Source organism: Alnus glutinosa, chromosome 8, assembly GCF_958979055.1.
Source record: "Alnus glutinosa chromosome 8, dhAlnGlut1.1, whole genome shotgun sequence".
NCBI lineage: Eukaryota > Viridiplantae > Streptophyta > Magnoliopsida > Fagales > Betulaceae > Alnus > Alnus glutinosa.
Genome location: NC_084893.1, coordinates 6,811,657 through 6,824,973, shown reverse-complemented (window position 1 = coordinate 6,824,973; position 13,317 = coordinate 6,811,657). Strand labels below are relative to the sequence as shown.

General features: G+C 37.1%; 2 protein-coding genes across 2 annotated transcripts; one reads left to right on the top strand and one right to left on the bottom strand.

Annotated features, from left to right (window-relative positions):
* Positions 1-3,122: 3,122 nt before the first annotated feature.
* Positions 3,123-9,318, top strand: LOC133876019 (uncharacterized). The gene is made up of 9 exons (XM_062314322.1): positions 3,123-3,722; positions 5,712-6,358; positions 6,529-6,722; positions 7,271-7,351; positions 7,483-7,569; positions 7,696-7,828; positions 7,931-8,002; positions 8,389-8,538; positions 8,717-9,318. The coding sequence occupies exons 1-9, from the start codon at positions 3,142-3,144 to the stop codon at positions 8,830-8,832; spliced, it is 2,061 nt and encodes a 686-aa protein (XP_062170306.1). The 5' UTR covers positions 3,123-3,141; the 3' UTR covers positions 8,833-9,318.
* Positions 9,319-12,006: 2,688 nt separating this feature from the next.
* LOC133876056 (uncharacterized) lies at positions 12,007-12,939 on the bottom strand. Its single transcript, XM_062314356.1, has one exon. It carries the CDS (start codon positions 12,937-12,939, stop codon positions 12,007-12,009), a length of 933 nt encoding a protein of 310 aa, XP_062170340.1.
* Between the last annotated feature and the right edge of the window lie 378 nt (positions 12,940-13,317).

Genomic DNA, 13,317 nt, shown 5'->3' with positions numbered 1-13,317 from the left:
TAATCTTTCCCCTACAATCCTTCAGATCTCTTAGAGGTTTTCTTATATTTGTTTAAATTTGATTTGTAAGTTTAGTTGATTATAATTGTATAAATTTCTTTTGTAATTTTTTTTTGAGAAATTATCCTAGGATGAGAACAAGAAACAGAAGGTAAGAAGAAGAGAACACTGATGCAAGTAAAGGACTACATTTCTGCAGATTTCATTACATTATTTTGGTTACAAAATACATCAATATATAGGCTAATAAAGGAGAGCACATCCACATAACATGGCATAAAATCTGGAGAGAATCAGGGAAAATATTAGAGAGGAAAACAAGGAAGAGTGGCTCTTATAGGGCTGCTGTGTCTTGGAGGATTTTCTGCATAATTTGAAGATTCTTTTCCTGAATATATTTTATCCTCTAACAATTTTTGCATGTATATTTTTCTTACCGCTCCCAAAATTCGCATACATGCATGTATATGATCATACGCGTAAGTATCCAGGTGATGAGAAAGGCAGGGCATAAGACATTAGACACACAATTAATATTGCCTTGTCTTTTCATCCCTCCATTGGGCAAATACTTAATGCATGCATCGCTAACAAGCATGCATGGTCCCGACAACCTAAAACTTCCCGGCCATGACTAGCAATAATCACCTCATAGATATAGCTAAGTGGGTGCCGTATTGGTTAGACACATGCATGCATGGCTCACAGCTTACTTTTTAAGCATTCAATTTGGCACGTACGTACTCTTAACATTAAAGAGGAAAAGGAAATAAGGAAAAAATAGTAGGGTCGATCTCTTTTAATTAGAACTTCCATTAATTAATATATAATATTAGACATGATGATTAATCCTTATTATTCAATCTTGTTTTACTAAATATATAGCAACTATGAATTTGTTTCTTTATCTTCCCCTTTTTTATTGCTATGCATCTTCTTTTTCTTTCTTTTCGTAAACTTGAAAGAAAAATGAAAGCGGAAATAAAATAAAATAGCTAGTGATACAAGAAATTTTAAATGGTTAGGTCGATATATGAACTACATCGATCTACAAGATAAAGCGCAAAGGGCTACATTGTTGCTTTTATTACTTGATAGAAGCTGTAAAATAAAATGACCTATTTATAATTAAATGAGGTAATTAACGAATACATCTAAATAATTACATGACTAATATGTAACGAATGAGGATTATAAGAGTAAATAATACATTAACACCTATGTCAATATTAGCAATTCAGTATAGACGGTTGACGGACCAAGAGTGATCAGGAGGTAATGTAATGGATTATGGTTGGTCCTGCTTTAGGTGGCAATGCTCGCTAGCTAGCTAGCTATGGCCTATGCCTATGCCTCTTCCTCTTCGACTACTCCTCCACTCTATAAAAAGGCTGCAGTGACTTGTGTTGAGGCCACAAACACCAAATATGGCGAAACAAAATGCTATATTGCTCCTTGTGATCCTTTTCGTCGGCGGCCAATTCACTACAGGTAGTAGTAGTAGAGCCGCATTAACAATTCCTCAAGTCTTATGTGCGGTAGCGGATGTGGCTCTAAACATCACGGCCTGTGCGCCTATTATCAAGACGAGTAATATCAGCGCCGGCTCAGTTCCTAAATGTTGTGGGGAACTCGGAGTCATCAAACTCATGGGGGCCATCCTCGGAAACCAATCAACGTCTAACTGCGTCCAGCAGGCGGCACTGTCTGCAAGTGTAAGCAGTACTTCAGTTCTTGAACGCCCCAACCATGCCGATGTTGACGTGGATATCTCTGCCCAACTCCAGTACATGTGCGGTGTCAACCTCGGCTTTAGCATTGATGTCGATGCCTAATATATCCGGCCACTAAGAATAACCGCCGTCTATATAGTATATCGGTGGTATTAATTGGCAGCAAAAATACAAGCTAGCTATATATATAATTATATATAGTTTTTTGAAGCACTATAAATAAATATTGGGTTTTGCCGCTCCAATAAAAGGATGCCCGTTGGAATATCCCTGCTACTATAAATAAGACTGTTGTAGCAATCGAATGGCCGTTTGTAGCTGCATCAACGAATTATATATAGTGAGCAACAATTAAGAAATAAAGTGCTTTTGGAAATCAATGACTGTTTTTTTCTTCAAGTAACCTATTTGAAGTACCTTATTAATATGAAAATGTCGTCCTTCTTAAAGCAAGTGTGTTTCTCTGTTTCGGTGTCTGTGTGAGTGTTTTGTCGGTGTCAGGGTATGTGTCTCAGTGTCTGTCTGTTTCTATGCGTGGTAGAGAGAGAGAGAGAGGACAGTGTGTTTGCAATGAAATAAACGGCACATACCCTCCCATCCACCTAAAGTTTCCCGATCAAAAACTAATCTTCATATGCCAAATGTAACGTTATGAATCACGCTACATAAGCTTTTGGGGGTGGAAGGTACAGGTGTACAAACCGGGCAGTCAGTAACTAGCTACTAACTGCAAATAATTTGAGTCTATTATTCGATTACGGTTAATTACCGGTTATAAAGATTAATCGACAAAATTGATTAATAACTGAATAATCGATAACTAGATTTATATATATATAAATCGACGTCTTTTTCCACAAAAACGTTTTGTAAGAAAATAGTTTTAACCAATCAATTTTAAACCATAGAAGCTCTCTCACATCTTCTGACCAAATTGTAAGTTAGTAATTCAGGCAATAAATTAAAATGATAGGGGTATCTATCCACTAAAAAAACACTTGGAAGAATAAAAGACATAGAAAAACCAAAAGACATAATTAAAGTATTATTCTACCAGCCGAGACACCCAACACTAAATTTGTCAAAACTGTTACAAAAATTTCAAATTGCAGCATTCGAAAATAGAGACAATGAAGTATACGAGAAATTAAAATGGGGTGCTGGCTATTTAGTTTATTCTAGAGTCATTGTAAAATTAATTTTTAAAATACCCTAAAAATATTGGTGATCGACTCACTATATGTTATTATGTGTACTTCACTAGCTATATATATATATTCATGTTCAGTTTTTGCTAAGTCATTTGATTGCTTATGGAACACTCAATGAGTTAATGTTAAGTTGCGTATATAGCCCAATTGCCATCCTTGTTATGTGGAGGCACACAAAAACACAAAAAAAGACACCAATGGAAATGCCGGCAAAATTATCACTCTCTCTCTCTCTCCACCTGATATTATCGATGTCCGAATCTCTCAACATATATACTTCAACTCTCTCTTGTGTTCTCAGCCAAAATCTCTCTCTCTCTCTCTCTCGATCTCTGTGCGTGTGTTGCGTGGTTGAGGGCTGTGCCATGGGCGACAGGATCAGATTCAGGAGAGACACTTCAAGAGAAAGCAAAGGGTCTGTAACCCTGCAAAAGAAACTGGTGGAGAGTACTCGGCGCAAAGCAGAACCTGCTCCGGACCTGACAGATTTCATGAACGACTTGTTCTTTGGGGCGGCGAATGCGGATAAAAAGGTCTATAACTTGACAGGCGATCAGGGTGTCCTGGACGAGGAGGATGAGGATTTTGATAGCAGCACTAGAAGCAATAGCAGCAGGATGACTCAACAATGGCTTGAAGAGGCCAGGCGCATGGTTGCTTCATCTCCAACACGCTGTGACTCCCCATCTAAGCTTATCGGCTCACCGAGATTCGCCGCCGCTCAAGGATCGCCGGCATTCCTGGATCGGAGAGATCCTGTCTCTAGGTCTGCCAGAAGGTAATAACCGATATGCATGCATGCATGATGAGGCTCTGGACCTTTCATTAACGCAATTATTTTCCTTTCATGTGTACCAAACATGTTACAAAACCCAAAACCCAAAAAAAAAAAAAAAAAAAAAAAAAGGCGGAAGATTCAATCCAGTTTTGAACATATTTAGAAGATAAACAAACATGAACACCAAACTGGGTTTGGCTGATTAATTGCCAAACAACTATCACCATATGATTTTAATTAAACACTCGTATTTACAGAACTTGTGTTGTTTCTCCAAACCATAATAAATGTGGAAAATGAATCTATCTTGAGGTACCCAATTTTTTTACAAATTGATTTGTATATGTTCTTAACATGTGAGAAGAACGGTCACTTTCACACTACTCCTACTTAATTTCATGTTGGAATTCGAGAAAACCCTAGCCGCCGGGTTTCTCTTCAGCTCTTGGTTGAGGGGGGCCGGGGGGCTTGCCCCCCAAACCCCTGCTTTGCTTTTTCGGATTTGTTATTTGTTTTTTGTCATTGTTTTGTTTCGGCCCGGCATTGAGCCGTGGGCTGCTGATTTTCTTCCCTCTCAATGGCTCTTTGTGAAACCAAAAGATGAAAGTGATTTTCTTTAATCCTTATGAGGATTTGGAGTTTGTGGGCTTCGATCTACTATTTGGTTGATCTAGGTAAGGTGCCAAGCTCGGTTTTCAAACCCTTTTTTGAAGCTAGATCTATGATTTTCCATCATTCTATACATGTCACGCGCCCCTCCAGGATGTTCGTCGTCGTCCTCTGCCTCTGCTGCAACCAGGCATGTTTTCCCCGACTGTCCGTACACCAGAGCGTGGTGAGCACGCACCAGCAAGTGCTCCTCCATCGCTGGCGCGTGTTGGCTTTTCATCTCCTCCAATTTACGGTCGATGGATCCTGAGAGATTTGGTGGTTCATCTGATAGTGAGGGGTTCTCTGGTGAGGGCGCGTAGTATACATGCGCCGTTAACAACGACTCCCAATACTGGGAGTCGACCAGTATTGTTTTAGTTTGTGTTTTTGGTTTTTTAATTTATGTTTTGTTGTTAACCTCTGCAACCTGCTATATATGATCGATCTTAAATCTAAACTGTAATAGTTGTTTTTAGATCAGATCTTGCTCTCTTATATCCTCACAGTAGAACTCATTGTACAGAGAGGTGTCATTATGTGTCCATATGCTATGGCAGTTGCCCTCCAAGTCAGAAATTAGTCATGTACTTTGTTTCTAGTAGTCTTTGTACCCCTAATTACAACTTTTGGCCTTTTGAGTCTCAGATTATAAAAAAAAAAAAAAAACAAGTGAAAATAACATACACAAGTACATGCTTTTTTAATAACTTAAAAGACACATCATTTTTAAAAACTGGTTTGGAGGAGTTTGTAGTTTCACAAAATCACAAGAAGTCTCCGAGTACTTTACATATATAAGCTTTTCTTGTTTTCATATTTGTCTATTTTTTATTCTATTATTAATTAGAATCTTCTTAACTTTTTGAAGATAATTCTACAATTCTTAAATCATAATTATTAAAAATAATAATTAGAATTTTTTGCGTTGAAATGACTAAATTTGAATCCCTTAATTAAAAATATGAAAGATATTATATACCACTTTTTTATCTCACCATACTAACATAAAAGGTCTAATTAATCTTTGATTTTGTATATATATATATATATAAGAATTGGTTCAAATTAAGGTTAATTGGGCCTACCATATCAGTATTGTGGATTAAAAATATAATTCTATACCATTAGTCAATTGAAAATAGAATTTTAAGACCCCCAACATTATCTTATATATTTTTATATATGAGAAAACCCTTTTTTTTAAAACAATATTTCCCTTCTTTTAATTCATTTTTTTTCCTCTTAATGAATTAAATCCCCCCCCCCCCCCCCCCCCCCCCCCCCCCCATCCCCAACCCCAACGCCACCAACTCAACGGCTATATTATTGTTGAAACAGGAACAGAGCAGTGGAGAGCTTCAGCGGAGAAATCCTCTCCAAATCAGCAAAACACAATCGCAAAAACTCAGAAACCACCCTCTCCACCACCACCACAACACCAGACTTATCCCCAGCTTCGGCGGTCCATAAATGGTTCTCCAACATCCTCAAGCCCACCAATCCCTCACACACCCCAGACCCCACTCCCGATCCAACGGCCCTTACTCTGCCACCTTCTCGCCAGCCCATCAACCGCAAGTCCCGCTTCCAGACCGACCCCTCTTCTCCTCACCCGCCGGGAATCCCAGTCCCCCCCTCTCGCCGAACCTTCAAGAGCTCAACGCCATTGCCAGATACCCATCTCCTCTCCCCGCCGAAAAGCCTCACCGAATCGACATGTTCTTTGCCGGAAAATCCGGTTCTGTCGCCGCCCAGGAAACTCGTGGAGTCCGCGCACCGAAGGTCGATATCTTCGTCGACGTGTTCAATGGACAAGATTGCGCCGAAGCACAACGCTAGGCATGGAGGGTTGAAGGAAGAGAAAGGAGCTTCTGGTGACAATAGTCTTAATGGGTTTTTGAAGCAGCAGAGGATCAAGCTTGAGAAAGTCTTAAATAGGGAGATTGAGGCCAAGACCAAAATTGTGCTCTCTAGGCCTTCAAACAGTTAAGTATAGAGAAAGTGATTTTTTTTTATTTTTTATTTTTTAAAGATTAATGGGAAAACTAATGGGTTTTATAGGTTTTTATATTGAAATGACAGTGATTACTTTTTGACGCAAGTTAACGGGTTTTAGTTTGGTTGCGTTTGAATGTGAGGTTTTGTGGGAATGCAGGTACCAGTTCAATGGTGGCGGCGATATGTTACACGTGGCTATTGGAGAATAGGATGAGTAAGAATAAGGGAGAGGGGTTTGTGGTGGTGCCTGTGATGAATGTGACTAGAGGGAGCATGTGGAAGCATAAACAGGCTGCTTGGCTGTTTCATCATGCTGATGTAGATGCAACCTCAATGCTTTTTTCTGATGAGGTAATTCTTTAGTGTTTGTTAGTTTAAAATCTTAATCAAAGATCATTGTTAGATGTTTTCCATTTAGATGCTAGAATGGTTGTTTAAACGTATACGCAATTTGTTAAACTCCGATCCGAGAAACAAAATAGGCAACACAGAATTTGGAGTTTGTGTATTTCTACATTGGTTAGATTGTGAGTCATGGGAAACTAGTCTTAAAAGCTTGTTTCTCCTTGGATCCATCCAAAAGCATATCTGGTTTTTTAAGTCGCCAATTTGCACTGAAAATGGAATAGTAAGTGGGTTCGGAAGATTTATCAAGTCATAATAACTTTATTGAGAGCAGTAACTGGTGAAGTTTATTGTGCAATGGGATTAAGTTCTGTTTTCTGCACTGTGGATTGTTAATATCCTTTTTTGAAGAATTCTTTCCTTTAACACTCATTCTTTTTGTAGCATTAGTTCAAGGCAATGAAAATTTCTCATGCTTGAGTATTATTGTTTAAATTAGTTGAGAGGATGTGATTTGAACAGTTTGCTGACTCGTTGTTGCAAATTGGTGTCAGGTGGACTTGGAGACTCTAATGATGGCTGAGAAATTAAGTATCCTTGTGGTTGGGCAAGATGTCCTCAGAACTAATGGCGAGGTTGGTACCATCTAGTTATAGATGGGTTTAAATTTAAGTATTTAAGCAAGTATGATCTGTACGGAAATGCACTATATAAGGCATAGATTGAATTTATCTATTAAACTTTCTGTATTTTGTTGTCTTTATAGGTTAGATCCCAGTGCACCATTCTTACAGATAATTACTGTGAAGATGCTTATGATCTGCTTCAAACACCTGCGCTGAAGAAACTTTTGGTAAATTACAGTAACCATCCTGCAGAACAATAAGCCTTTTTTCCTTAATTTTCTGCTCTGAAATGCTTATAACAGATTGGCTTGTTCTGGTTATAATTCTGATCACTGGCTTTTAATGTGCTTCAGCTTGCAGGTATCCTATTAGACACACAGAATTTGAATGCATCTGATAAATTATCTATGACAAGAGACTCAGAGGCAATTCAGTTGCTATTGGTTGGCTCAGCCCCCAATTACAGATATGCTCTTTTTGATCAACGTATGTTTTTATTTTATGCCTCTTCTAACTTGTTGATAAGAAAATGTGAAGCCATTTGTTTTGTCTTGATTCAAAGTAGCTGATTCTGTTGTTCCCTTTCAGTAATGCAAGATCAAAGAGATGCATCTTTTCTTGAAGCTCTGAGGCACAACTATGGGAAGCCTCCTACAGAGAGTAAGCGACCTATCCTCACATTTTCTATGTATCTAATTGTATGATTATGTTAATTATAGCCATTGAATCCCCTTGGTCAATCTTGTCTCTTTGGTTGTCTGGTCTGAGGACTCTGAATTTTATAAGTCACACATGAACTTCCAATGGTCAGAATAATTGTACTATAACTTTTTCCCTGCTTTGTCATTAAATCACTGCATAATTATACTGTAATTTTATTTTATGCATGAGATTTTAAGATTATTGTGTATCTGTTCAAACTTAACATGTTATTTTACCTAACTTCATTCCAGTACTTTTGACAATTGGCAGTCTTCTTTCTGCAGTACAAACAGACTTTGGGTTTCTTAGATTTTCTCTTTTTGCTAATTTCCTGGTCATTACAGGTGACTGTGATAGCATGGCACATGTGGAGCATAAGGTTATAGAGAGGAAGTCAACCTCAATATCTCAGCACAAAGACATCATACATAATCTGGACAAGAATCCTAGCAATGTGAGAAGTTCAAATACTAACAGGGCTTCACCAAAATCAGGTTAAATCTCATTCTACATACCTTTTATGCATTTGTTGTTTTCTAAACACTAGAGAATTTAAATATTCGTCTGTTAAACTGAATATTAGTAACTCTTTAGACCATATTCTTACTTATTCTCAAAAATAAAATCCATTCTTCAAACCCTGAAGCTGTTGACACCATTTCTCTGTTCCAGCCAAGCCTAGTTCATCACCTGCGCAACCTCCTCAAGCACAAACAGCATCTGAAGACTCTCGTGAAAAGCCTAAGTTCTTCCTGGCAAAGTGGTTTGGTTTTGGATCAAAAAAATGAAAAGAAATAGTATGCTCAACAAACTGATAAATTGGTCCCTCAAATTGTTACTTAATAATCTGAGTGCTTGGATGTCCTTTGGCTGCATTATATCCTGAGGAGGAGTGCCACAAAAAATGTCTCAAGAAGAATATTGTATAAAGTCCTCAAGCACAAACAGCATCTGAAGACTCTCGTGAAAAGCCTAAGTTCTTCCTGGCAAAGTGGTTTGGTTTTGGATCAAAAAAATGAAAAGAAATAGTATGCTCAACAAACTGATAAATTGGTCCCTCAAATTGTTACTTAATAATCTGAGTGCTTGGATGTCCTTTGGCTGCATTATATCCTGAGGAGGAGTGCCACAAAAAATGTCTCAAGAAGAATATTGTATAAAGTCTTAGTTGCTATGCCTATTCTATTATTGTTTTTGTATCAGACAATAATGCTCAAAAGCTGCCAACGGTTTTCCATTGGTAACATCAGCTCACGCTATTATATAACTCTGTTTTCTACACCATTCTTTGTTGTTGTTCATGTGGGTATTGATGATGTATATGTTTCTTGTCAGCCCATCCACAAGAAGTTAGTTTTGTTTCTAACCCTTGAAAATAGTCCAGGGATCAATTGATCCCAAGTATTCCATGAAACTAATTAAACAAGGCTTTTTGCCTGACACCTTAAACTTAAAGTCACTTGTAAATGAATCTTCTTTGCTGACATGGTGTATGAACTGAGATGGCCTCTAAATGTTCATGTTGGTCCAATTCAAGTTGAGATGTCTTTCTTAGAAGTCAATAATCTGTTTTAAATCAACTTTGATGGTGACCTTAAACCTTTTTGTGTGGGTGTCATATTTGGTTTATGGTTATATTCTAAACAATTAATCTTTTATATGCTTTGAAATGCGAATTTGGCTTCGGTGTTGTAAAAATAAAATTTTAAAAAAAAAAAAAAAAAAAAAAAAACCCGAAACGATGACATATTTTCTATAATTTTTTAAATGGTACGTTCAGATTTATAAAAGTTCTCAATGAGAAAGAGAGAAATTGTGAAATTCAATCTGAACGATTAAAAAAAATACATGAGATATGCTCTAGTTGTATTTATTTATTTCACTTGAAGCCAAATCATTAAAATGCAATAGAACAATAAGAATCTTTCCAATTTTTTCTTATTTTTTTAATACGTCATGGTTTCTATAAACTTTACAACACTTTCCTTTCTTCAATCTCTATTAATTAAATATAAGGATTAGTTGTAATTATCCATCATAAATTATGTTATTTAATTTGCAACATTCCCCTAAATTATAAACTTTTGCAGTCAACGCCTATTTCAAGATTAATTTGCAAGGTCTACCCATTATCCAAATCAATATTAAAATTAAAGGAAAAATGCAAATTCACCTGTAGTTTACCTGATTTGTAATTAGTTTCGTGTGGTATCAAAATCAATTCAGAGATTCCTAAAGTATGCCAAAAAAATAATTTACTTCCTACAGTTAAATACCGACCACTAACTTAACAGATTCTGTTAATTAGTTCATGTCACACTAATATAATTTGTTAAGTCAATGGATGGAATTTGACTGTAACGAGTAAATTATTTGTTTTCGCATACCTTAAAGATCTCTGAGTTCATTTTGATACCACAAAAAGCTAATTGTATATCAAATAAACCACATTGACAAATTTTACATTTTTCTCTAAAATGAACATATTGGAATGGACATTGCAAATTAATCTTTTTTTTCTAAATAAATGGGGATTGCAAATTAATCTTTGATTAGGGTATTAATCGCAAAAAAATTATAATTCATTAGACGTTATAAATAACCCCATTGTTTAGTGTACATAGTTAAATTCAAGAGCTCAATGTCATTTTGATAATTTTATATATAACTAATTGCCAACCAATATTAGAAGCTCACCTACAATATCGATCTTGCAATAAATCTTGATAATTTATAAGAGTATTTGAATATACAAGATTTATTAATGAAACCATAAACTAGCATGATTTCCAAGAACATCGTTCATCCCAAAACATTGAGTGACGGACCAATCGAGTTTAGAAGCTAAAATAAGAAAGAAAAGAAACAAAGAAGTGAAAGAAAAAGAGTAATATATTCATGTCAACAAAGCTTTTCTTCCCCTATCATTGAAAGTGTATCAAAGATTAATTGTCCATAAGAGATAGTTCAATCGGCTGAGGACCACGCCTCATGAAGCGAAGGTCACTAGTTCAAACGTTTGGCAAAATCACAGTTTAACCTTTAAATTGCAAGTTAGGCTTTAAAATTTTGCGTTTTTAAAAAAACACTCATTTACTTGCGATTTGAAATAGCAGATTTTCTGCGCTTTCAAATCAAATCTGCTATTTCAAATCGCAATTTTTTGAAAACGCAATTCCTAAACGATTCATTTTCTGCGATTTGGTTTAAAATTGCACTTTTTGTATATGGAATCACAGTCTCAAACGCACCCTTATTCTCATGCTACGATACAACCCTAACCAACACGCAACATTTAAGGTTAGGAATTTTTTACACGACCTGCAAACCCAATACAAAATAATTAAGCAAATTAGAGTTTAAGAATATAACCCATTTAATCTTATACCCATACTTGAGCACGACCCGAACAGGAATGGCCACTCTAAATAACATGTTACATATTTCATTTTAAGAGATTAAGTTAAAAGAAGAGTGTCATATTCATGTGCGGTGGACAAACAGAAGGTCTTGCAGATGTAGTGGTTGTTTCATCATCAGCACACCTTTCTCTGTAACATGCATCAGCTATTTTTGGCAGATACAGACATTCAGTATCTATGAAGCATATAAAATATATTGGTAGATGGGAATTTGATGGTAACATTGCTCACTTATCAAGATCAGATCAGATCAGAAAAGAGGAAAGAGAAGTTGTATAAAAATAGATAGAGAGAGATGCCTCTGGATGGGGAATTATTGGCCATGCATGTATCATATGTATGCGATACAATCTGGCTTGTCCACTTGTTCATCCCAAGCTAGCTGTAGCTAACTCCCATCCTCTTTCTTCGGCCCCACAAACCTTTCTCAACCCAATCCAATCCAATCCCTGAAGACCCATTCCCTTTTCCAACCTTATTCTTCTGCCTTTCATGATTATACAAGTTAAAGCCAATGGGGCTACTGAGATATTCGCTTCATCATTCAACCTTCCAGGCATAAAGAAACAAGCAAAACTCAGATGACCCACTTGCACTAAACCCTTCAAATGACACAGAACTCTCTGTCTGAGATGACAATGGCGAAGACAGAGGTGGTGACGATGAAGATGATAGCGATGACAGAGATATAGATGACTGAATTGGCCTAAAAATAAACAAGGCATGCCTTAAACCAGGACTAAAGAGCCAGTCATGCACATCCCAATATACCTCCACTCTCATTCTGTTGACATGTATAGACTCATTACCTCTAAATTTCCACTGAAGATGCTTGACATGAATCACCAAAAGCCCATCAATTCTAATCTCCATCTCTGGCTCAACCCCATTCAAACAATTTCCACTGCTTTTGTTCTTGCACTCAATTGAGACTTCATGAAAGCTACCTTTCTCGTGGAATTTGATTCTTGTAGAAAACCTTTTCTTACCAAATATGTGCTCCTTTTTTGAAACCAAGATGGGATCAATAAGAGCCGGCCTACAGCCAGTCTTCTTGTACGCATCTTTCTTTAGATCCCCAAGGAGAAGCACAACCTCTTCATCGCAAACAACTGCAACATAATACTCTGAGCTCGGCTCTGTTTCGCCATTGAACTTTGCAGCCTTAAGATCCCAGAAGATATCAACAGCTTTACCTTCCAAAATAAATCGCTTGGAGCCTTGTTTTCTCCAGAAGTACCATGGCTTCAGCTCAACTTTGCAGGTATACTGGCTTTCTCTGTTCGGGCTTTCCACCGATACTGACAGGCCATGGAGTAACAGATTCTTGCACCAAGTAATGGTGATTGAGCGGCACTGATCGGCGATCTTTGTTCGGTATACGGACATGAAAAGACTCTGCCCTGACCTTGTTACCGCCGTGTGGTCATCGGCGGCGGAGAAGCAAGCAGGAATTCCAATAGTGTCTTGCATGGTCTTTGAAAATTGATCGATTTTCCACGAACTAGTTTAGTTAATGGGCAAAGCCCAGTTTGGAGGAAGAAGATGTAACCAACAAGATGATGAGGAAGGGTGAATTGTAGAAAGCTGAATTATGAAGGATCCTAGTCACAAGATGATGAATGACTCACAGATGCTGCCAGAGGTGTTCTTGGCAGCATTAATAAAATAATATATTTCCGAACTGGCATATGGTGATATAGACTGGCAGTGAGTGAGAGTGAGTGAAGAACAACCTTTTTATATTCAATTATCTGCAAAGTTGCCTGGAGTTTCTTTTATTTTATTTCCCATTTCTTTGCTTCACTTTATCTCCATTAGATTTTCTCTTTTCAAACAACCACCTTTTTT